The sequence below is a fragment of the Salmo salar genome, unplaced genomic scaffold, assembly GCF_905237065.1.
Source record: "Salmo salar unplaced genomic scaffold, Ssal_v3.1, whole genome shotgun sequence".
In the NCBI taxonomy this organism is placed as follows: Eukaryota; Metazoa; Chordata; class Actinopteri; order Salmoniformes; family Salmonidae; genus Salmo; species Salmo salar.
Window position 1 is genome coordinate 27,349 of NW_025550450.1, and position 26,796 is coordinate 54,144.

The following is a 26,796-nucleotide window of genomic DNA, read 5'->3' on the forward strand; positions in this document are numbered from 1 at the left end:
ATAACCCCACCTCCACCATGGGGCCCATACCATAACCACCTCCACTATGGGCCCCATACCAACCCCACCTCCACCATGGGGCCAACATACCCCACCTCCACCATGGGGCCCATACCATAACCCATCACCAGGGGCCCATCACCTCCACCATGGGGCCCATACCATAACCCAACCATAACCCCACCTCCACCATGGGGCCCATACCAAACCCCACCTCCACATGGGAAACCCCACCTCACCATGGGGCTACCAAACCCCACTCCACCATGGGGCCCATACCATAACCCAACCTCCACCATGGGGCACTCGGTTCACAGGAATGACATTAGCAAACCGTTTGCCCACAAAATGCCTCTCTCTCTCTCTCCTCTCTCTCTCCCTCTCTTTCTCCCTCTCTCTACATTTTTTTCTCTCTCTACCTTTTTCTCTCTCTCTCTACCTTTTTCTCTCTCTACCTTTCTCTCTCTCTACCTTTCTCTCTCTCTCTCTCTCTCCCTCCCTCCCTCCCTCCCTCCCTCCCTCCCTCCCTCCCTCTCTCTCTCTACATGTCTGTGGTGAACGTGGGACCAGTGGAATTCTTGGTAAATGATTAATCTAGATAAGTTAGAATGGGTTACAATAATGACCCTTGGAATCACAGGCATTTTCACACAGTAGGAGTACTGGTCCAGGATCACTGTAGCAGTAGGAGTACTGGTCCAGGATCACTGTAGCAGTAGGAGTACTGGTCCAGGATCACTGTAGCAGTAGGAGTACTGGTCCAGGATCACTGTAGCAGTAGGAGTACTGGTCCAGGATCACTGTAGCAGTAGGAGTACTGGTCCAGGATCACTGTAGCAGTAGGAGTACTGGTCCAGGATCACTGTAGCAGTAGGAGTACTGGTCCAGGATCACTGTAGCAGTAGGAGTACTGGTCCAGGATCACTGTAGCAGTAGGAGTACTGGTCCAGGATCACTGTAGCAGTAGGAGTACTGGTCCAGGATCACTGTAGCAGTAGGAGTACTGGTCCAGGATCACTGTAGCAGTAGGAGTACTGGTCCAGGATCACTGTAGCAGTAGGAGTACTGGTCCAGGATCAGTGTAGCAGTAGGAGTACTGGTCCAGGATCACTGTAGCAGTAGGAGTACTGGTCCAGGATCAGTGTAGCAGTAGGAGTACTGGTCCAGGATCACTGTAGCAGTAGGAGTACTGGTCCAGGATCACTGTAGCAGTAGGAGTACTGGTCCAGGATCACTGTAGCAGTAGGAGTACTGGTCCAGGATCACTGTAGCAGTAGGAGTACTGGTCCAGGATCACTGTAGCAGTAGGAGTACTGGTCCAGGATCACTGTAGCAGTAGGAGTACTGGTCCAGGATCACTGTAGCAGTAGGAGTACTGGTCCAGGATCACTGTAGCAGTAGGAGTACTGGTCCAGGATCACTGTAGCAGTAGGAGTACTGGTCCAGGATCACTGTAGCAGTAGGAGTACTGGTCCAGGATCAGTGTAGCAGTAGGAGTACTGGTCCAGGATCACTGTAGCAGTAGGAGTACTGGTCCAGGATCACTGTAGCAGTAGGAGTACTGGTCCAGGATCACTGTAGCAGTAGGAGTACTGGTCCAGGATCACTGTAGCAGTAGGAGTACTGGTCCAGGATCACTGTAGCAGTAGGAGTACTGGTCCAGGATCACTGTAGCAGTAGGAGTACTGGTCCAGGATCAGTGTTTCAGTACCAGTCTGTTTCAGGCTTTAACCAGTCTGTTTCAGGCTTTAACCAGTCTGTTTAACCAGTCTGTTTCAGGCTTTAACCAGTCTGTTTCCAGGCTTTAACCAGTCTGTTTCCAGGCTTTAACCAGTCTGTTTCAGGCTTTAACCAGTCTGTTTCAGGCTTTAACCAGTCTGTTTCAGGCTTTAACCAGTCTGTTTCAGGCTTTTACCAGTCTGTTTCCAGGCTTTAACCAGTCTGTTTCAGGCTTTAACCAGTCTGTTTCAGGCTTTAACCAGTCTGTTTTCAGGCTTTAACCAGTCTGTTTCCAGGCTTTAACCAGTCTGTTTAACCAGTCTGTTTCAGGCTTTAACCAGTCTGTTTCCAGGCTTTAACCAGTCTGTTTCCAGGCTTTAACCAGTCTGTTTCAGGCTATAACCAGTCTGTTTCCAGGCTTTAACCAGTCTGTTTAACCAGTCTGTTTCAGGCTTTAACCAGTCTGTTTCCAGGCTTTAACCAGTCTGTTTCCAGGCTTTAACCAGTCTGTTTTCAGGCTTTAACCAGTCTGTTTCCAGGCTTTAACCAGTCTGTTTCCAGGCTTTAACCAGTCTGTTTTCAGGCTTTAACCAGTCTGTTTCCAGGCTTTAACCAGTCTGTTTAACCAGTCTGTTTCAGGCTTTAACCAGTCTGTTTCCAGGCTTTAACCAGTCTGTTTAACCAGTCTGTTTCAGGCTTTAACCAGTCTGTTTCAGGCTTTAACCAGTCTGTTTCCAGGCTTTAACCAGTCTGTTTCCAGGCTTTAACCAGTCTGTTTCTGGCTTTAACCAGTCTGTTTCCAGGCTTTAACCAGTCTGTTTCAGGCTATAACCAGTCTGTTTCAGGCATTAACCAGTCTGTTTCAGGCTTTAACCAGTCTGTTTAACCAGTCTGTTTCAGGCTTTAACCAGTCTGTTTCAGGCTTTAACCAGTCTGTTTCAGGCTTTAACCAGTCTGTTTCAGGCTTTAACCAGTCTGTTTCAGGCTATAACCAGTCTGTTTCAGGCATTAACCAGTCTGTTTCAGGCTATAACCAGTCTGTTTCAGGCTTTAACCAGTCTGTTTCAGGCTATAACCAGTCTGTTTCCAGGCTTTAACCAGTCCGTTTCAGGCTTTAACCAGTCTGTTTCAGGCTTTAACCAGTCTGTTTCAGGCTTTAACCAGTCTGTTTCCAGGCTTTAACCAGTCTGTTTCAGGCTTTAACCAGTCTGGAAACTAAACCATATCCCACTGAATGACTAGGTACTGCGTCCTCAATGGCGCCCTATTTACTACCTTCAGGAAGTACTCACACTTGTTTAAATTACAGCCTGAATTTAACATGGATTAAATGTAGATGTTATGCCACTGATATACTCTCTGTCTCACACAATACCCCATCATGGAATAAAAAAAAATGGAATTAGGTTTTTGTTGTTGAATTTTTGACAAATTAATAAAAAATGAAAAGCTGAAATGTCTTCAGTCAGTCAGTATTCTACCCCTTTGTAAAAATGTAAAAATGTAAAAATGTGCTTAACAAGTCACATAATAAGTTGCATGGATTCACTCTGTGTGCAATAATACTGTTAAACATTAATTTTGAATAACTACCTCATCTCTTTACCCCCACACATGCAAGTAGGGTCCCTCAGTCAAGGAGTGAATTACAAACACAGATTCAACCAGAAAGACCAGGGAGGTTTTCCAATGCCTCGCAAAGAAGGGCTCCTATTGGTAGATGGGTAAAAAAAACAATAAACAGACATTGAATATCCCTTTGAGCATGGTGAAGTTATTAAATACATTTAGGATGGTGTATCAATACACCCAGTCACTACTAAGATACAGGTTGTCCTTCCTAACTCAGTTGCCGGAGAGGAAGGAAACTGCTCAAGGATTTCACCCTGAGGCCAATGGTGACTTTAAAACAGGTACAGAGTTTAATCGCTGTGATAGGAGGAAACTGAGGATGGATCAACAACATTGTAGTTACTCCACAATACTAACCTAAATGACTGAGTGAAAAGAAGGAAGCCTTTACCGAATAAACATATTCCAAAACATGCATCGTGTTTTCAAATAGGCACAAAAATAATACAAAAAAATATACAGCAAAGAGAATATATGTTTGTCCTGAATACAAAGTGTTATGCAAATCCAACCCAACACATCACTGAGTACCACTCTTCATACTCCAAGCAAGGTCGTGGCTGCATCATGTTAGGGGTTTGCTTGTCATTGGTAAAGACTAGAGAGTTTTATTTTAGATAAAAAATAAATAGAACTAAGCACAGACAAAATCCTAGAAGAAAACATGGTTCAGTCTGCTTCCCACCACCAGAAAACATGGTTCAGTCTGCTTCCCACCACCAGAAAACACGGTTCAGTCTGCTTCCCACCACCAGAAAACATGGTTCAGTCTGCTTCCCACCACCAGAAAACATGGTTCAGTCTGCTTCCCACCACCAGAAAACATGGTTCAGTCTGCTTCCCACCACCAGAAAACATGGTTCAGTCTGCTTCCCACCACCAGAAAACACGGTTCAGTCTGCTTCCCACCACCAGAAAACATGGTTCAGTCCGCTTCCCACCACCAGAAAACATGGTTCAGTCCGCTTCCCACCACCAGAAAACATGGTTCAGTCTGCTTCCCACCACCAGAAAACATGGTTCAGTCCGCTTCCCACCACCAGAAAACATGGTTCAGTCTGCTTCCCACCACCAGAAAACATGGTTCAGTCTGCTTCCCACCACCAGAAAACATGGTTCAGTCCGCTTCCCACCAGTAACTGGTAGACAAATTGACCTTTCCACCAGTAACTGGTAGACAAATTGACCTTTCCACCAGTAACTGGTAGACAAATTGACCTTTCCACCAGTAACTGGTAGACAAATTGACCTTTCCACCAGTAACTGGTAGACAAATTGACCTTCCCACCAGTAACTGGTAGACAACTTGACCTTTCCACCAGTAACTGGTAGACAAATTGACCTTTCCACCAGGACAATAAAACACAAGGCCAAATAAACACTGGAGTTGCTGATTACCAAGATGCCATTGGAAGTGTTACTGAGTGGCCTAGTTACAGTTTGGACTTTAAGTGGCTTGAAAATCTAATGGCAAGACAATGAAAATGTCTGTCTCGCAATGATCAACGACCAACTTTACAGAGCTAACCCTAACCCTAACCCTAACCCAACGACCAACTTTACAGAGCTAACCCTAACCCTAACCCTAACCCTAACCCAACGACCAACTTTACAGAGCTAACCCTAACCCTAACCCTAACCCAACGACCAACTTTACAGAGCTAACCCTAACCCTAACCCTAACCCAACGACCAACTTTACAGAGCTAACCCTAACCCTAACCCTAACCCTAACCCAACGACCAACTTTACAGAGCTAACCTAACCTAACCCAACCGCTAACCTAACAACCTAACCCAACGACCAACTTTACAGAGCTAACCCTAACCCTAACCCTAACCCAACGACCAACTTTACAGAGCTAACCCTAACCCTAACCCTAACCCAACGACCAACTTTACAGAGCTAACCCTAACCCTAACCCTAACCCAACGACCAACTTTACAGAGCTAACCCTAACCCTAACCCTAACCCAACGACCAACTTTACAGAGCTAACCCTAACCCTAACCCTAACCCAACGACCAACTTTACAGAGCTAACCCTAACCCTAACCCTAACCCAACGACCAACTTTACAGAGCTAACCCTAACCCTAACCCTAACCCAACGACCAACTTTACAGAGCTAACCTAACCTAACCTAACCCTAACCCAACGACCAACTTTACAGAGCTCTAACCTAACCCTAACCCAACGACCAACTTTACAGAGCTAACTTCTACCTAACCCAATTCTTACCAACTTTACAGAGCTAACCCCTAACCCTAACCCTAACCCAACGAACAACTTTCACAGAGCTAACCCTAACCCTAACCCTAACCCAACGACCAACTTTACAGAGCTAACCCTAACCCTAACCCTAACCCAACGACCAACTTTACAGAGCTAACCCTAACCCTAACCCTAACCCAACGACCAACTTTACAGAGCTAACCCTAACCCTAACCCTAACCCAACGACCAACTTTACAGAGCTAACCCTAACCCTAACCCTAACCCAACGACCAACTTTACAGAGCTAACCCTAACCCTAACCCTAACCTAACGACCAACTTTACAGAGCTAACCCTAACCTAACCCAACGACCAACTTTACAGAGCTAACCCTAACCTAACCTAACCCAATGACCAACTTTACAGAGCTAACCCTAACCCTAACCCTAACCCAACGACCAACTTTACAGAGCTAACCTAACCCTAACCCTAACCCGACGACCAACTTTACAGAGCTAACCCTAACCCTAACCCAACGACCAACTTACAGGTAACCTAACCACTAACCGACGACCAACTTTACAGAGCTAACCCTAACCCTAACCCTAACCCGACGACCAACTTTACAGAGCTTGAAGAATTATTAAAAAAAACACTAATGGGAAAATACTGTACAATCCAGGTGTGTAAAGCTGTTAGAGATTTACCCAGAAAGACTCACAGCTGTAATGGCTGCTAAAAGTGATTCTAACATGTATTGACTCAGAGGGTTGAATACTTATGTAATCAAGATATTATATTAGTCTTTTTGTTTCGGTAATAAAACATAAAATAAAAACATTTGTCTTCCTTTTTAGACATTACAGAGTATTTCGTGTAGATTGTTGACAACAACAACAAAAAAATTACGATTGAATCCCTGTTTGTAACACGGCTGATCATACCGCAGCTGTATATGGCCCGTCTAACACCAGGTCCACTGCTGCATTATCAGACTGACGGCCCGTCTAACACCAGGTCCACTGCTACATTATCAGAATGACAGCCCGTCTAACACCAGGTCCACTGCTGCATTTTCAAAATGACAGCCCGTCTAACACCAGGTCCACTGCTGCATTATCAGAATGACGGCCCGTCTAACACCAGGTCCACTGCTGCATTATCAGAATGACGGCCCGTCTAACACCAGGTCCACTGCTACATTTTTTAGAATGACAGCCCGTCTAACACCAGGTCCACTGCTGCATTATCAGAATGACGGCCCATCTAACACCAGGTCCACTGCTGCATTATCAGAATGACGGCCCGTCTAACACCAGATCCACTGCTGCATTATCAGAATGACGACCCGTCTAACACCAGGTCCACTGCTGCATTATCAGAATGACGGCCCGTCTAACACCAGGTCCACTGCTACATTATCAGAATGATGGCCCGTCTAACACCAGGTCCACTGCTGCATTATCAGAATGACGGCCCGTCTAACACCAGGTCCACAGCTGCATTATCAGACTGACAGCCCGTCTAACACCAGGTCCACTGCTACATTATCAGACTGACGGCCCGTCTAACACCAGGTCCACTGCTGCATTATCAGAATGACAGCCCATCTAACACCAGGTCCACTGCTGCATTATCAGAATGACGGCCCGTCTAACACCAGGTCCACTGCTACATTATCAGAATGACAGCCCGTCTAACACCAGGTCCACTGCTGCATTATCAGAATGACGGCCCGTCTAACACCAGGTCCACTGCTGCATTATCAGAATGACGGCCCGTCTAACACCAGGTCCACAGCTACATTATCAGAATGACGGCCCATCTAACACCAGGTCCACTGCTGCATTATCAGAATGACAGCCCGTCTAACACCAGGTCCACTGCTACATTATCAAATTGACGCCCGTCTAACACCAGGTCCACTGCTACATTATCAGAATGACGACCCATCTAACACCAGGTCCACTGCTACATTATCAGAATGACGACCCATCTAACACCAGGTCCACTGCTACATTATCTGAATGACGGCCCGTCTAACACAAGGTCCACTGCTGCATTATCAGACTGACGGCCCGTCTAACACCAGGTCCACTGCTACATTATCAGAATGACGGCCCATCTAACACCAGGTCCACTGCTGCATTATCAGAATGACGGTCCATCTAACACCAGGTCCACTGCTACATTATCAGAATGACGGCCCGTCTAACACCAGGTCCACTGCTGCATTATCAGAATGACGGCCTGTCTAACACCAGGTCCACTGCTGCATATTCAGAATGACGGCCCGTCTAACACCAGGTCCACTGCTACATTATCAGAATGACAGCCCGTCTAACACCAGGTCCACTGCTGCATTATCAGAATGACAGCCCGTCTAACACCAGGTCCACTGCTACATTATCCAGAATGTTCTTCTGACAATGTCTCACGTGACCATCTGAAGAGGTGCACTGTGTTAAATCCTGCTACTTTGTTGCCCACCGAGGACGATGGAGAGGCCGCACGACTCGGAATGCGGAACTGTTTGTAGATGGCTCTGCTCAACGCTCTGAGTAAAGGAGAACCCACGTATGCAGTTACTACTACCTCAACCGCACTGTAAAGGGATCAATTACCATCCTACCTTTCTGCTCAAGCAGCAGAACACTTTGCATTCACCCGGAGCTTGCATCTTAGCTAAAGGCCAGTCAGGTGCTATCTATACAGATAGCAGATATGCCTTTGGTGTGGAACATGATTTGGGTCCTCTGTGGAAACAACGTGGCTTCCTGACCTCCTCTGGTAAGACAATCTCTCATTCAAAACGTGTTGATAACTTTACTAAAGGCTATTTTTGCACCCTTCTGAAAATTGCTGTTTGTAAGTTGCGTCGATCGTACGAACTCTTCCCGACCCCGTCTCCGAAAGGTAACGATGACTTGGCTTTACTTCCTGATCATAACCTCTTCTCTCTCGCTGATATCTCTGACTTGCAATCCTCTGTGTGGGTTCCTGTTGAGTCGAGGAAGTGGAAACGACTATGTTCATATGACCAGGTGCAGAAAACTCTGGTCTGGGCCACTACCAGTCTTACCATGGTTTCATGTTTTCTCCTACTTAGCTAAGACCAGGTGCAGAAAACTCTGGTCTGGGCCCCTACCAGTCTTACCATGGTTTCATGTTTTCTCCTACTTAGCTAAGACCAGGTGCAGAAAACTCTGGTCTGGGCCCCTGGCTGGTCTACCAGTCTTACCATGGTTTCATGTTTTCTCCTACTTAGCTAAGACCAGGTGCAGAAAACTCTGGTCTGGGCCCCTGGCTGGTCTACCAGTCTTACCATGGTTTCATGTTTTCTCCTACTTAGCTAAGTTGTCACATGGTGAGGGTCATGTATCAAAAGGGGGGAGTCGTTGATTTTGTAAATACATTTTTTTGGTTTGCACCTGGGTTTTCTCTTGTTTGCTGAATAATTTTGTGCAAAATGTGTGATTTGTATGACTAACAACATGGGAAGAGCGATTCCCATGCTACTGTCGGCTCATCCGACCACTGAAGGACCATTTGAACACCTAATTATGAATTTTATTGGGGTTAGGGTTACAAATATTGTCTGGTTGATAGTGGATGCCTTCTCCAAGTGGGTAGAGGCTTTCCCCTGTTGACATTCCACTGCAGTGGCCCAGAATCTGCTGAGAGAGAGATCATCCCAAGGTGGGGGTTACCATTGGCTACGAAAAGCCAACTGACATTTACTCCTGAGGTGCTGACCTGTTGTACCCTCTACAACCACTGTGATTATTATTATTTGACCCTGCTGGTCATCTATGAACGTTTGAACATCTTGGCCATGTTCTGTTATAATCTCCATCCGGCACAGCCAGAAGAGGACTGGCCACCCCTCATAGCCTGGTTCCTCTCTAGGTTTCTAATCTCCACCCAGCACAGCCAGAAGAGGACTGGTCCACCCCTCAGAGCCTGGTTCCTCTCTAGGTTTCTAATCTCCACCCCTCATAGCCTGGTTCCTCTCTAGGTTTCTAATCTCCACCCAGCACAGCCAGAAGAGGACTGGCCACCCCTCATAGCCTGGTTCCTCTCTAGGTTTCTAATCTCCACCCGGCACAGCCAGAAGAGGACTAGCCTCCCCTCATAGCCTGGTTCCTCTCTAGGTTTCTAATCTCTACCCCTCATAGCCTGGTTCCTCTCTAGGTTTCTAATCTCCACCCCTCAGAGCCTGGTTCCTCTCTAGGTTTCTAATCTCCACCCGGCACAGCCAAAAGAGGACTAGCCACCCCTCAGAGCCTGGTTCCTCTCTAGGTTTCTTCCTAGGTTTTGGCCTTTCTAGGGAGTTTTTCCTAGCCACCGTGCTTCTACACCTGCATTGCTTTCTGTTTGGGGTTTTAGGCTGGGTTTCTGTACAGCACTTTGAGACATCGGCTGATGTAAAAAGGGCTTTATAAATAAATGTGATCGATTGATTGATCAGCCTTCCCTGTAGCTCAGTTGGTAGAGCATGGTGTTTGCAACACCAGGGTTGTGGGTTCGATTCCCACGGGGGGCCAGCAAAAAAAATTATGAAATTGTATGAAATGTATGCATTCACTACTGTAAGTCGCTCTGGATAAGAGCGTCTGCTAAATGACTAAAATGTAAAATGTAAAAAATGATCTAAATTAACCAGGGACAATGGCTTCCACTTTGTGAACCTGGTGATAGAGAACTTGTCTCAGAGTCTGCAGATAGACCTCAGGACCCATTGTAGCTAAATGCTGCAATCCGGCAGGTTTAGTTGAACACGCTAATCAGACCCTAAAATCTAAGATGGCGAAGCTTATGGAAGAGACAGATCTTTCCGGGGTCACTGTGATGACCCCTGGCTCTGATATACATGATGAGGGCGGCCCCCAACAGAACCACTGGATTGGCTCCTCGTGAGGTTCTGACAGGTAGACCAATGAGGATGATTCAATTCCCCCCTTTCCCACAGAACAAGTTGACGCTGATGGGGCTGTGACGATGACATGGATTGAGACAACAGATCTCTGGAACCATTGTATGTCATCTCTGATGTTGCACTTATCCTGGGATAGTGTATGACCTAGAGGCTCACTCCCCTCAGTGAGCTTGTCCAGGCGTGTGGTCAAGAAGGGGTTTTTTAGCTTGAAATGGGAGTATCTGTAGTTGACAATGGATTTATGCCATAGAATGAGTTGGTGTTTCTGTGCTATGAAGTACCAGGAACAAGATCGGAGCCTCGTCTTAGGGGACCGAACTGAACAATAAGAACAGTCTTCATAGCAAATGATATCTGGCTGCGTGATACTCCTTTCCCCCACCTTGTGACCCATTCCACACATCTGTTGTTTGTCATGTAGACTGACCCCTCAGTCTACATGGATCTTTGCTATAAAATATTTTTTGTAGCCTTTGTGTCGTGGCTCTCAACAAATCATCTGAGGGTGGTTCGTCGACCAGCCATCGCTACATTTCCATTTTAGTCATTTAGCAGACGCTCTTATCCAGAGCGACTTACAGTAGTGAATGCATACATTTCATTTCATGCATTTGTTTTTGTACTGGCCCCCCCGTGGGAACCGAACCCACAACCCTGGCGTTGCAAACACCATGCTGGCGTTGCAAGCACCATGCTCTACCAACTGAGCCACAGGGAAGACTGAGAGCTCTGACTAATAAAGATTCTGTTTAAGCATAAACTCTTAAAACTTGTGTGATACGTTTGTCTCTCCTCATTTGATAATACAGAAATTAACCACCACATCCATTGCAGTATATAATTCAACCTGTTAACACTGGAGATAGAAGGGAAGGTGTTGGGGCCATTGCAGTATCTGGAGATAGAAGGGAAGGTGTTGGGGCCATTGCAGTATCTGGAGATAGAACGGAAGGTGTTGGGGCCATTGCAGTATCTGGAGATAGAAGGGAAGGTGTTGGGGCCATTGCAGTATCTGGAGATAGAAGGGAAGGTGTTGGGGCCATTGCAGTATATAATTCAACACTGGAGATAGAAGGTGTTGGGGCCATTTTAGTGCCACACAGTAGCAGTGGTAGTTTATCATTCAGCCATTTTACCTCACCCACCCAGCTGATGGTCCCACCCCTGGCAGCCATTTTGTGTCCTCCCCCTCCTAGTTGCAGTGGGAGTGAATGGTTGAGTTCCTGCCCAACTAGATGCACAGGTGTTGATTTGCATCAACCAATGGTTGTGTGCCAAGTCATTTATACCTATCCAGGCGTTGTAAGATGTAGCATGCGTCTGCAATATAGTCGGGGAGGAACTCGACCAATGTGATTTAGCAGCCATGTTGTGTCCTCCCAGTTGCAGTGGAAGGGAATGTGAACTAGCAGCCATGTTGTGTCCTCCCCCTCCCAGTTACAGTGGAAGGGAATGTGAATTAGCAGCCATGTTGTGTCCTCCCCCTTCCAGTTACAGTGGAAGGGAATGTGAATTAGCAGCCATGTTGTGTCCTCCCCCTCCCAGTTACAGTGGAAGGGAATGTGAATTAGCAGCCATGTTGTGTCCTCCCCCTCCCAGTTACAGTGGAAGTGAATGTGAATTAGCAGCCATGTTGTGTCCTCCGCCTCCCAGTTACAGTGGAAGGGAATGTGAATTAGCAGCCATGTTGTGTCCTCCCCCTTCCAGTTACAGTGGAAGGGAATGTGATTTAGCAGCCATGTTGTGTCCTCCCCCTCCCAGTTACAGTGGAAGGGAATGTGAATTAGCGGCCATGTTGTGTCCTCCCCATCCCAGTTACAGTGGAAGGGAATGTGAATTAGCAGCCATGTTGTGTCCTCCCAGTTGCAGTGGAAGGGAATGTGAATTAGCAGCCATGTTGTGTCCTCCCCCTTCCAGTTACAGTGGAAGGGAATGTGAATTAGCAGCCATGTTGTGTCCTCCCCCTTCCAGTTACAGTGGAAGGGAATGTGAATTAGCAGCCATGTTGTGTCCTCCCCCTTCCAGTTACAGTGGAAGGGAATGTGAATTAGCAGCCATGTTGTGTCCTCCCCCTTCCAGTTACAGTGGAAGGGAATGTGAATTAGCAGCCATGTTGTGTCCTCCCCCTCCCAGTTACAGTGGAAGGGAATGTGAATTAGCAGCCATGTTGTGTCCTCCCACTCCCAGTTACAGTGGAAGGGAATGTGAATTAGCAGCCATGTTGTGTCCTCCGCCTCCCAGTTACAGTGGAAGGGAATGTGATTTAGCAGCCATGTTGTGTCCTCCCCATCCCAGTTACAGTGGAAGGGAATGTGAATTAGCAGCCATGTTGTGTCCTCCCCATCCCAGTTACAGTGGAAGGGAATGTGAATTAGCAGCCATGTTGTGTCCTCCCCCTCCCAGTTACAGTGGAAGTGAATGTGATTTAGCAGCAATGTTGTGTCCTCCCCCTCCCAGTTACAGTGGAAGGGAATGTGAATTAGCGGCCATGTTGTGTCCTCCCCATCCCAGTTACAGTGGAAGGGAATGTGAATTAGCAGCCATGTTGTGTCCTCCTAGTTGCAGTGGAAGGGAATGTGAATTAGCAGCCATGTTGTGTCCTCCGCCTCCCAGTTACAGTGGAAGGGAATGTGAATTAGCAGCCATGTTGTGTCCTCCCCCTCCCAGTTACAGTGGAAGGGAATGTGAATTAGCAGCCATGTTGTGTCCTCCCCCTTCCAGTTACAGTGGAAGGGAATGTGAATTAGCAGCCATGTTGTGTCCTCCCCCTTCCAGTTACAGTGGAAGGGAATGTGAATTAGCAGCCATGTTGTGTCCTCCCCTTCCAGTTACAGTGGAAGGGAATGTGAATTAGCAGCCATGTTGTGTCCTCCCCCTTCCAGTTACAGTGGAAGGGAATGTGAATTAGCAGCCATGTTGTGTCCTCCGCCTCCCAGTTGCAGTGGAAGGGAATGTGAATTAGCAGCCATGTTGTGTCGTCTCCCTCCCATTTGCAGTGGAAGGGAATGTGAATTAGCAGCCATGTTGTGTCCTCCGCCTCCCAGTTACAGTGGAAGGGAATGTGAATTAGCAGCCATGTTGTGTCGTCTCCCTCCCAGTTGCAGTGGAAGGGAATGTGAATTAGCAGCCATGTTGTGTCCTCCCAGTTACAGTGGAAGGGAATGTGAATTAGCAGCCATGTTGTGTCCTCCCCCTTCCAGTTACAGTGGAAGGGAATGTGAATTAGCAGCCATGTTGTGTCTTCCCCATTCCAGTTACAGTGGAAGGGAATGTGAATTAGCAGCCATGTTGTGTCCTCCCCCTCCCAGTTACAGTGGAAGGGAATGTGAATTAGCAGCCATGTTGTGTCTTCCCCATTCCAGTTACAGTGGAAGGGAATGTGATTTAGCAGCCATGTTGTGTCCTCCCCCTCCCAGTACAGTGGAAGGGAATGTGAATTAGCAGCCATGTTGTGTCCTCCCCCTTCCAGTTACAGTGGAAGGGAATGTGAATTAGAAGCCATGTTGTGTCCTCCCCCTTCCAGTTACAGTGGAAGGGAATGTGAATTAGCAGCCATGTTGTGTCCTCCGCCTCCCAGTTGCAGTGGAAGGGAATGTGAATTAGCAGCCATGTTGTGTCGTCTCCCTCCCAGTTGCAGTGGAAGGGAATGTGAATTAGCAGCCATGTTGTGTCCTCCGCCTCCCAGTTACAGTGGAAGGGAATGTGAATTAGCAGCCATGTTGTGTCGTCTCCCTCCCAGTTGCAGTGGAAGGGAATGTGAATTAGCAGCCATGTTGTGTCCTCCCCCTCCCAGTTACAGTGGAAGGGAATGTGAATTAGCAGCCATGTTGTGTCCTCCCCCTCCCAGTTACAGTGGAAGGGAATGTGAACTAGCAGCCATGTTGTGTCCTCCCAGTTACAGTGGAAGGGAATGTGAATTAGCAGCCATGTTGTGTCTTCCCCCTTCCAGTTACAGTGGAAGGGAATGTGAATTAGCAGCCATGTTGTGTCCTCCCAGTTGCAGTGGAAGGGAATGTGAACTAGCAGCCATGTTGTGTCCTCCCCTCCCAGTACAGTGGAAGGGAATGTGAATTAGCAGCCATGTTGTGTCGTCTCCCTCCCAGTTACAGTGGAAGGGAATGTGAATTAGCAGCCATGTTGTGTCCTCCCCCTCCCAGTTACAGTGGAAGGGAATGTGAACTAGCAACCATGTTGTGTCCTCCCCCTCCCAGTTACAGTGGAAGGGAATGTGAATTAGCAGCCATGTTGTGTCCTCCCACTCCTAGTTGCAGTGGAAGGGAATGTGAATTAGCGGCCATGTTGTGTCCTCTCCCTCCCAGTTACAGTGGAAGGGAATGTGAATTAGCGGCCATGTTGTGTCCTCTCCCTCCCAGTTACAGTGTTCCAAGATGGCGTAGCAGTTCAGACGTCCTTTACCCTCCTGTTGTCGTGTCCCGTGTATATATATATTTACATATTTTTCTTTGCATTATCTTTTTACATTTTTTCTTCTAAAACTCAACCTCAAAGCACTCTCCTGCAACCCGCCTCACCAATTTAAAAAAAGAAAGTATTATTTACCTCAAATCCGAAATCCACAACAGAAGCTAGCCAGAGGTTAGCCATTTTCACTGGCTAACGTTGGAGCTCAGCTAGCCACGGTTAGCTGTCCTCAACTATCCATTAGCTCGAAAAGCTATCGCCAGTTTTTGTACAGCGCGACTCAGACCAGAGCACACCGGACCTATTCTCTCTCCTTTCCCCGATTTCTACCGCAGGCTCTGGACATTTACACCTGGATCTTGCAGCTAACTAGCTGCTACCTGAGTGACTATTGGCAATGTCGGTCCCGGAATTAACACACATTATTACGGAGCTAGCCAGCTGAAGAGTTCCATCAGCCATTCGTGGGCTTTTCCTGAGCTAGCCAGCTGAAGTGTCTCCTGGGCTACAATCACCTATCCTGACCCTTTTTACTGCCGATGCGGAGCCCCATCGGGTCTTCACGACTGGACCACCGACGTTATCTGCCCGAGGGAGTTATCCAACTGGCCCCTCTGTCGCGACGTAACCTGAACGCCCATCTGCGGCCCGCTAATCGTTAGCTGTCTTTTCGGCTGCGATCTGAATAGGTCTATCGGACACTTTTCTTGGGCCACTATAACTAACTATTTTGCCAACTTGGACAGGTCCCCCCTTCCACACGGAACCCCACTAACCCACAGACGGAAACGCACGAGGTGGCTAAAAACAGACCTCCCTTTATCTTCCACCAGCTTGCTACCTATGGCCCTGCTAGCTGTCTGAATCTCACTGGACTCACTCGGCTAAGCATGCCTCTCCTCAATGTCAATATGCAATGTCCATTGCTGTTCTGGTTAGTGTTTATTGGCTTATTTCACTGTAGAGCCTCTAGCCCTGCTCATTATACCTTATCCAACCTCTCAGTTCCTCCACCCACACATGCTATGACATCTTCTGGTTTCAATGATGTTTCTAGAGACAATATCTCTCTCATCATCACTAAATGCCTAGGTTTACCTCCTCTGTATTCACATCCCACCATACCTTTGTCTGTACATTATACCTTGAAGCTATTTTATCGCCCCCAGAAACCTGCTCCTTTTTCTCTCTATTCTGGACGTCACAGACGACCAATTCTTATAGCTTTCAGCCGTACCCTCATACTCATTCTTCTCTGCTCCTCTGGGGATGTAGAGGTGAATCCAGGCCCTGCAGTGCCTAGCTCCACTCCTACTCCCCAGGCGCTCTCTTTTGATGACTTCTGTAACCGTAATAGCCTTGGTTTCATGCACGTTAACATTAGAAGCCTCCTCCCTAAGTTTGTTTTATTCACTGCTTTAGCACACTCCGCCAACCCGGATGTCCTAGCTGTGTCTGAATCTTGGCTTAGGAAGTCCACCAAAAACTCTGAAATCTTCATCCCTAACTACAACGTTTTCAGACAAGATAGAATGACCAAAGGGGGCGGTGTTGCAATCTACTGCAGAGATAGCCTGCAGAGCTCTGTCCTGCTATCCAGGTCTGTACCCAAACAATTTGAACTTCTACTTTTAAAAATCCACCTCTCCAAAAACAAGTCTCTCACCGTCGCCGCCTGCTATAGACCCCCCTCGGCCCCTAGCTGTGCTCTGGACACCATATGTGAACTGATTGCCCCCCATCTATCTTCAGAGCTCGTGCTACTAGGTGACCTAAACTGGGACATGCTTAAAATCTGTTAGGGCTAGGGGGCAGTATTGACACGGCTGGATAAAAAACATACCGGATTTAATCTGGTTACCACTCCTACCCAGAAACTAGAATATGCATATACTTATTACATATGGATAGAAAACACCCTAAAGTTTCTAAAACTGTTTGAATGGTGTCTGTGAGTATAACAGAACTCAAATGGCAGGTCAAAACCTGAGAGATTCCTTTACAGGAAGTGGCCTGTCTGACCATTTCTTGAACCTCTTTTCCATCTCTATCTTTTACTAAGGATCTCTGCTCTAACGTGACACTTCCTACGTCGTCCATAGGCGCTCAGAGCCCGGGAAAAACCTGAATGTCGTCATCCCAGCCCCAGGCTGAAACACATTATCGCCTTTCTCAAGTGGCCGATCAAGGGACTCTGGGCTTAGGCGCGTGACCTGACCGCCCCCGTCTTTGTGATTTTTTCCTCGGTTTGCCGAAAAGGAGATTCCCGGTCGGAATATTATCGCTTTTCTACGAGAAAAATGGCATAAAAATTGATTTTAAACAGCGGTTGACATGCTTCGAAGTACGGTAATGGAATATTTAGAATTTTTTTGTCACGAATTGCGCCATGCGCACGACCCTTCTTTACCATTTCGGATAGTGTCTGGAACGCACGAACAAAACGCCGCTATTCGGATATAACGATGGATTATTTTGGACCAAACCAACATTTGTTATTGAAGTAGCAGGCCTGGGAGTGCATTCTGACGAAGACAACAAAAGGTAATCAAACTTTTATAATAGTAAATATGATTATGGTGAGTGCTAAACTTGCCGGGTGTCTAAATAGCTAGCCCGTGATGGCTGGGCTATGTACTTAGAATATTGCAAAATGTGCTTTCACCAAAAAGCTATTTTAAAATCGGACATATCGAGTGCATAGAGGAGGTCTGTATCTATAATTCTTAAAATAATTGTTATGCTTTTTGTGAACGTTTATCGTGAGTAATTTAGTAAAATGTTAGCGAATTCCCCGGAAGTTTGCGGGGGGTATGCTAATTCTGTACGTCACATGCTAATGTAAAAAGCTGGTTTTTGATATAAATATGAACTTGATTGAACAAAACATGCAGGTATTGTATAACATAATGTCCTAGGGTTGTCATCTGATGAAGATCATCAAAGGTGAGTGCTGCATTTAGCTGTCTTCTGGGTTTTTGTGACATTATATGCTAGCTTGAAATATGGGTGTCTGATTATTTCTGGCTTGGTACTCTGCTGACATAATCTAAAGTTTTGCTTTCGTTGTAAAGCCTTTTTGAAATCGGACAGTGTGGTTAGATTAACGAGAGTCTTGTCTTTAAATAGCTGTAAAATAGTCATATGTTTGAGAAATTGAAGTAATAGGATTTTTAAGGTTTTGAAAATCGCGCCACAGGCTTCAAGTGGCTGTTACGTAGGTGGGACGAATTCGTCCCGCCTAGCCCAGAGAGGTTAACACCCCGTCCATCCTACAATCCAAGCTTGATGCCCTCAATCTCACACAAATTATTAATGAACCCACCAGGTACAACCCCAAAGCCGTAAACACGGGCACCCTCATAGATATCATCCTGACCAACGTGCCCTCTAAATACACCTCTGCTGTTTTCAACCAAGATCTCAGCGATCACTGCCTCATTGCCTGCACCCGTAATGGGTCAGCGGTCAAACGACCTCCACTCATCACTGTCAAACGCTCCCTGAAACATTTCAACGAGCAGGCCTTTCTAATCGACCTGGCCCTGGTATCCTGGAAGGATATTGACCTCATCCCGTCAGTAGAGGATGCCTGGTTATTTATAAAAAAATGCCTTCCTCACCATCTTAAATAAGCATGCCCCTTTCAAGAAATTTAGAACCAGGAACAGATATAGCCCTTGGTTCTCCCCAGACCTGACTGCCCTTAACCAACACAAAAATATCCTGTGGCGTTCTGCATTAGCATCGAACTGCCCCCGCGATATGCAACTTTTCAGAGAAGTTAGAAACCAATACACACAGGCAGTTAGAAACGCCAAGGCTAGCTTTTTCAAACAGAAATTCGCTTCGTGCAACTCCAACTCTAAAAAGTTCTGGAATACTGTAAAGTCCATGGAGAATAAGAACACCTCCTCCCAACTGCCCACTGCACTGAGGATAGGAAACTCTGTCACCACCGATAAGCCCACTATAATTGAGAATTTCAATAACCATTTTTCTACGGCTGGCCATGCTTTCCACCTAACTACTCCTACTGCATTCAACAGCACTGCACCCCCCACAGCTACTCGCCCAAGCCTCCCCCATTTCTCCTTCTCCCAAATCCATTCAGCTGATGTTCTGAAAGAGCTGCAAAATCTGGACCCCTACAAATCAGCCGGGCTAGACAATCTGGACCCTTTCTTTCTAAAATTATCTGCCGAAATTATTGCAACCCCTATTACTAGCCTGTTCAACCTCTCTTTCGTGTCGTCTGAGATTCCCATAGATTGGAAAGCAGCTGCTGTCATCCCCCTCTTCAAAGGAGGTGACACTCTTGACCCAAATTGCTACAGACCTATATCCATCCTACCCTGCCTTTCTAAGGTCTTCGAAAGCCAAGTCAACAAACAGATTACCGACCATTTCGAATCCCACCGCACCCTCTCCGCTATGCAATCTGGTTTCAGAGCTGGTCATGGGTGCACCTCAGCCACGCTCAAGGTCCTAAACGACATCGTAACCGCCATCGATAAGAAACAATACTGTGCTGCCGTATTCATTGACCTAGCCAAAGCTTTTGACTCTGTTAATCACCACATCCTCAGACTCAGTAGCCTTGGTTTCTCAAACGATTGCATCGCCTGGTTCACCAACTACTTCTCTGATAGAGTTCAGTGTGTCAAATCGGAGGGCCTGCTGTCCGGACCTCTGGCAGTCTCTATGGGGGTACCACAGGGTTCAATTCTTGGGCCAACTCTTTTCTCTGTATACATCAATGATGTCGCTCTTGCTGCTGGTGAATCTCTGATCCACCTCTACGCAGACGACACCATTCTGTATACTTCTGGCCCTTCTTTGGACACTGTGTTAACAAACCTCCAGACGAGCTTCAATGCCATACAACTCTCCTTCCGTGGTCTCCAACTGCTCCTAAATATAAGTAAAACTAAATGCATGCTCTTCAACCGATCGCTGCCTGCACCTGCCTGCCTGCCCAGCATCACTTCTCTGGATGGTTCTGACTTAGAATTTATGGACAACTACAAATACCAAGGTGTCTGGTTAGACTGTAAACTCTCCTTCCAGACTCACATCAATCATCTCCAATCCAAAGTTAAATCTAGAATTGGCTTCCTATTTCGCAACAAAGCATCCTTCACTCATGCTGCCAAACATACCCTTGCAAAACTGACCATCCTACCAATCCTCGACTTCGGCGATGTCATTTACAAAATAGCCTCCAACACCCTACTCAACAAGCTGGATGCAGTCTATCACAGTGCCATCCGTTTTGTCACCAAAGCCCCATATACTACCCACCACTGCGACCTGTACGCTCTCGTTGGCTGGCCTTCGCTTCATAATCGTCGCCAAACACATTGGCTCCAGGTCATCTACAAGACCCTGCTAGGTAAAGTCCCCTCTTATCTCCGCTCACTGGTCACCATAGCAGCACCCACCTGTAGCACGCGCTCCAGCAGGTATATCTCTCTGGTCACCCCTAAAGCCAACTCCTCCTTTGGTCGTCTCTCCTTCCAGTTCTCTGCTGCCAATGACTGGAACGAACTATAAAAATCTCTGAAACTGGAAACACTTATCTCCCTCACTAGCTTTAAGCACCAGCTATCAGAGCTATCAGAGGTGAAATAAAAAAATAAAAAAATAAACAGTGGAAGGGAATGTGAATTAGCAGCCATGTTGTGTCCTCCCCCTCCCAGTTGCAGTGGAAGGGAATGTGAATTAGCAGCCATGTTGTGTCTTCCCCCATCCCAGTTGCAGTGGAAGGGAATGTGAATTAGCAGCCATGTTGTGTCCTCCCCCTCCCAGTTACAGTGGAAGGGAATGTGAACTAGCAGCCATGTTGTGTCCTCCCCATCCCAGTTGCAGTGGAAGGGAATGTGAACTAGCAGCCATGTTGTGTCCTCCCCCTCCCAGTTGCAGTGGAAGGGAATGTGAATTAGCAGCCATGTTGTGTCCTCCCCATCCCAGTTGCAGTGGAAGGGAATGTGAATGAATTGAATTGGTAGTACCTCCAGACCACGCGTTGGGGCAGCCTGCCCAGGGCTCCAGCCAGTTTGTGAGTGATGTCCTCTGAGAGGTATTTGACCCCGGCGCCAAACGATACCACCACGAACCCGTGCTCCGCCGTGTCATTTACCCACGATTCATAGTCCTGCAGCACACACACAGAGAGACGCACACACACAGACACAGAGAGACACACACACACAGACACAGAGAGACACACACACACACAGACACACAGAGACACACACACACACACACACACACAGACACAGAGAGACACACACACACACACAGACACACAGAGACACACACACACACACACACAGACACACACACAGACACACACAGACACACACAGAGAGAGAGAGAGAGAGAGAGAGAGAGGAGACAGGTCAAATCTAGACATAGGACTATCTGTTGTCCAACACACACACACCTAACACCCCGTGACTACTGTCTCCACGACTACTGTATCCCTGGACGCTGTTTACACCATCATCAAACTTTATTGATATAAAACAGAACCATAACAGAATGTGATGTCACACGCCAGCACAACGGTCACGTGATCATTCTACTTCCTGTCTGTCTCCCGGGACCCTGAGTGAGGTGATAGTCCCCGCCCTTCTCTCTGTTTCCCTTAGCAACAGATCTAGGATGAGCTTCCCCCTCCCCTCTCACCCGATCCTAACACACACACACACACACACACACACACACACACACACACACACACACACACACACACACACAGACACACACACACACACACACACACACACACACACACACACACACACACACACACACACACACACACACACACACAGAGAGACACACACACACACACACACACACACACACACACACACACACACACACACACACACACACACACACACACACACACAGAGACACACACACAGAGACACACACACACACACACACACACACACACACACACACACACACACACACACACACACACACACACACTAACTAAATAGGTAGGTCATGTTGGTGTAGATCTAAAGCCAACTGATGTAGCATAGTAAACAGAGCTGTTTGTGCTTTTGGTTCAGGGAGGCTTCCTCATTTGTCATTGTCACAGTGTGTCTCAAATGTCCCTCTATTCTCTATGTAGTGTGTGACTGGATATGGATCAGGGTGCCATTTTGGGCCTATCAGCCTTATTAAAGGCAGGAAGGGGTTCTGTCTAGCTAACACAAATACAGGTTCCTGTTATTGTTAGACTGTATTGTTAGCCTTTAGGCTATCAGCCTCCTCTAAGACAACTGAGCTAGCTACATGTTGGGTCAAAGTCAGAAGAAGCCTATGCAGGTTAGCAAAGCTCTTTAGCCGTTAGCAATGTTAGCATGATGGTTAACTGTGTCTCATTACATACCCTGTTATTAAAGCTCTTTAGCCGTTAGCAATGTTAGCATGATGGTTAACTGTGTTTCATTCGTATCCTGTTATCAAAGCTCTTTAGCTGTTAGCAATGTTAGCATGATGGTTAACTGTGTCTCATTACGTATCCTGTTATCAAAGCTCTTTAGCCGTTAGCAATGTTAGCATGATGGTTAACTGTGTCTCATTACATATCCTGTTATCAAAGCTCTTTAGCCATTAGCATGATGGTTAACTGTGTCTCATTGTATCCTGTTATCAAAGCTCCTTAGCCGTCAGCAATGTTAGCATGATGGTTAACTGTGTCTCATTGTATCCTGTTATTAAAGCTCCTTAGCCGTTAGCAATGTTAGCATGATGGTTAACTGTGACTCATTACATATCCTGTTATCAAAGCTCCTTAACCGTTAGCAATGTTAGCATGATGGTTAACTGTGTCTCATTGTATCCTGTTATCAAAGCTCCTTAGCCGTCAGCAATGTTAGCATGATGGTTAACTGTGTCTCATTACGTATCCTGTTATCAAAGCTCCTTAGCCGTTAGCAATGTTAGCATGATGGTTAACTGTGTCTCATTACATATCCTGTTATCAAAGCTCTTTAGCCATTAGCATGATGGTTAACTGTGACTCATTACATATCCTGTTATCAAAGCTCCTTAACCGTTAGCAATGTTAGCATGATGGTTAACTGTGTCTCATTACGTATCCAGTTATTAAAGCTCCTTAGCCGTTAGCAATGTTAGCATGATGGTTAACTGTGGCTCATTACATATCCAGTTATTAAAGCTCCTTAGCCGTTAGCAATGTTAGCATGATGGCTAACTGTGTTTAGCTGTTAGCATGACATGCTGCAGCCAGTTAGCTAGCCTGGTAATAGGGAACTATAGTGCCCTGTGTTGGTTAATAATGCATTGCATACGTCACATTAAGACACATTGTGCCAGAACACTGAGCCCAGTGAAAACACTCAATGGAGTGGATAGAATCACTAAACATTAGCCTAGCATGCTAACAACCTAGCTATACATTAAGACACATTGTTCCAGAACACTGAGCCTAGTGACACACTCAATGGAGTGTATAAACAATAGCCTAGCACGCTAACAGCCTAGCTCACCAAACATTAGCCTAGCACGCTAACAAGCCTAGATGAATGTCTGCCATTGTACAGTCCGGTCTGAAAAGGCCTCATTTGGGTGACTGGGAGGGAGGGAGGGAGGGAGGGAATGATGTGAAGACAGAGGGAGAGAAGGAGAGAGGGATGAGAGGGGAGGAGAGAGGGAATGATGTGAAGACAGGGGGAGAGAAGGAGAGAGGGATGAGAGGGGAGGAGAGAGGGAATGATGTGAAGACAGGGGGAGAGAAGGAGAGAGGGATGAGAGGGGAGGAGGGATGGTCTCTAGGAAGATTGTGTGTGTGTGTGTGTGTGTGTGAGCTCTGGGGATGGCACGGGCTATAAACCTAGGACACACTGGTCCCAGTGTCTCTACAGCACAGACCCTGTACGTGTGTTTGTATCACAGTCCCAGAGAGAGAGAGAGAAAGACGGGGAGAGAGAGAGAGAGAGAGAGAGAGAGAGAGAGAGAGGGGGAGAGAGAGAGAGAGAGAGAGAGAGAGAAAGAAAGAGGGGTAGAGAGAGAGAGAGAGGTGGAGAGAGAGAAAGAGAGAAAGAGAGAAGAGGAGAGAGAGAGATAGAGAGAAAGACGGGGAGAGAGAGAAAGAGAGAAAGACGGGGAGAGAGAGAGATGGGGGCGGAGAGAATTGTTGTGTTACAATGGTCCTCTTTTCCACCCTCGACCCTCGACCCCACCGCCAGAACAATGCCTTCTTATTGGCTAAAGCCACATTCCACAACCCTCCACACTGGATGCCGGCGGCCCGCGCTCTCTCGTCTCCGTACGTCAGAGCTGACCCCAACCTCGTAGGTTGACCCCTGAACCATTTCCCCACCCCGCACGGCATGGCAAGGGCCAGATCGATAAAAGAGAGCTTTGAAGTGGGTGTGAGACTTTTTAACTTTATTTAACTAGGCAAGTCAGTTAAGAACAAATTCTTATTTACAATGACAGCCTAGGAACAGTGGGTTAACTGACTTGTTCAGAGGGCAGAACAACAGATTTTTTACCTTGTCAGCTCAGAGATTCAATCTAGCAACCTTTCGGTTACTGGACCAACACTCTAACCACCAGGCTACCTGCCACACCAAACAAGGAGAGAGAGAGTGGTAGAGAGAGGTAGAGAGAGAGAGGGAGAGAAAAATGGAGAGAGAGAGAGAGAGAGAGAGAGAGAGAGAGACAGAGAGAGAATAGATGCTCAGAAGGCTTGCACTTACTGGTCCGAGGCCAAACCACACGACTAACAACATTAAACACTTTATTGGACACTTTATGGAACACAAAGCCTGAGGTCATCTCACCCTGAAATATCCAAAGCCTTCATCATCTAACCCTGAAATATCCAAAGCCTGAGGTCAGCTCATCCTGAAATATCCAAAGCCTTCATCATCTAACCCTGAAATATCCAAAGCCTGAGGTCAGCTCATCCTGAAATATCCAAAGCCTGAGGTCAGCTCATCCTGAAATATCCAAAGCCTGAGGTCAGCTCATCCTGAAATATCCAAAGCCTTCATCATCTCACCCTGAAATATCCAAAGCCTGAGGTCAGCTCATCCTGAAATATCCAAAGCCTTCATCATCTAACCCTGAAATATCCAAAGCCTGAGGTCAGCTCATCCTGAAATATCCAAAGCCTGAGGTCAGCTCATCCTGAAATATCCAAAGCCTTCATCATCTCACCCTGAAATATCCAAAGCCTTCATCATCTCATCCTGAAATATCCAAAGCCTTCATCATCTGTATTTTGGTCCAAAGAGCAGGAACCTGGACATCACCAAAGAAATCAGAAATACAGACATTGTCATCCTACAATAAACCTGGTATAGAGGAGATGGACCCACTGGTTGTCCTCTAGGTTACAGAGAGCTGGTAGTCCCATCCACCACACTACCAGGTGGTATAGAGGAGATGGACCCACTGGTTGCCCTCTAGGTTACAGAGAGCTGGTAGTCCCATCCACCACACTACCAGGTGGTATAGAGGAGATGGACCCACTGGTTGTCCTCTAGGTTACAGAGAGCTGGTAGTCCCATCCACCACACTACCAGGTGGTATAGAGGAGATGGACCCACTGGTTGTCCTCTAGGTTACAGAGAGCTGGTAGTCCCATCCACCACACTACCAGGTGGGTGGTATAGAGGAGATGGACCCACTGGTTGCCCTCTAGGTTACAGAGAGCTGGTAGTCCCATCCACCACACTACCAGGTGGGTGGTATAGAGGAGACCCACTGGTTGCCCTCTAGGTTACAGAGAGCTGGTAGTCCCATCCACCACACTACCAGGTGGGTGGTATAGAGGAGATGGACCCACTGGTTGTCCTCTAGGTTACAGAGAGCTGGTAGTCCCATCCACCACTACCAGGTGGTATAGAGGAGATGGACCAACTGGTTGTCCTCTAGGTTACAGAGAGCTGGTAGTCCCATCCACCACACTACCAGGTGGTATAGAGGAGATGGACCCACTGGTTGCCCTCTAGGTTACAGAGAGCTGGTAGTCCCATCCACCACACTACCAGGTGGTATAGAGGAGATGGACCCACTGGTTGTCCTCTAGGTTACAGAGAGCTGGTAGTCCCATCCACCACACTACCAGGTGGTATAGAGGAGATGGACCCACTGGTTGTCCTCTAGGTTACAGAGAGCTGGTAGTCCCATCCACCACACTACCAGGTGGGTGGTATAGAGGAGACGGACCCACTGGTTGCCCTCTAGGTTACAGAGAGCTGGTAGTCCCATCCACCACACTACCAGGTGGGTGGTATAGAGGAGATGGACCCACTGGTTGTCCTCTAGGTTACAGAGAGCTGGTAGTCCCATCCACCACACTACCAGGTGGGTGGTATAGAGGAGACGGACCCACTGGTTGTCCTCTAGGTTACAGAGAGCTGGTAGTCCCATCCACCACACTACCAGGTGGGTGGTATAGAGGAGATGGACCCACTGGTTGTCCTCTAGGTTACAGAGAGCTGGTAGTCCCATCCACCACACTACCAGGTGGTATAGAGGAGATGGACCCACTGGTTGTCCTCTAGGTTACAGAGAGCTGGTAGTCCCATCCACCACACTACCAGGTGGGTGGTATAGAGGAGACGGACCCACTGGTTGTCCTCTAGGTTACAGAGAGCTGGTAGTCCCATCCACCACACTACCAGGTGGGTGGTATAGAGGAGATGGACCCACTGGTTGCCCTCTAGGTTACAGAGAGCTGGTAGTCCCATCCACCACACTACCAGGTGGTATAGAGGAGATGGACCCACTGGTTGTCCTCTAGGTTACAGAGAGCTGGTAGTCCCATCCACCACACTACCAGTGGTGGTATAGAGGAGACGGACCCA

General features: G+C 47.2%; 1 protein-coding gene across 1 annotated transcript in view; it reads right to left on the minus strand.

Moving 5' to 3' along the window:
• Positions 1-11,201: 11,201 nt before the first annotated feature.
• LOC106595509 (2-hydroxyacylsphingosine 1-beta-galactosyltransferase-like) overlaps positions 11,202-26,796 on the minus strand; it is a gene marked incomplete at its 3' end in the record, with an annotated part of 60,048 nt that continues 44,453 nt past the window's right edge. The window contains exons 4-5 of the mRNA XM_045713812.1: positions 20,938-21,080; positions 11,202-11,513 (exon numbers count right to left, since the gene is read on the minus strand). Coding sequence (XP_045569768.1) covers positions 11,202-11,513; positions 20,938-21,080 — 455 coding nt within the window. The remainder of the gene's footprint in view (positions 11,514-20,937; positions 21,081-26,796) is intronic.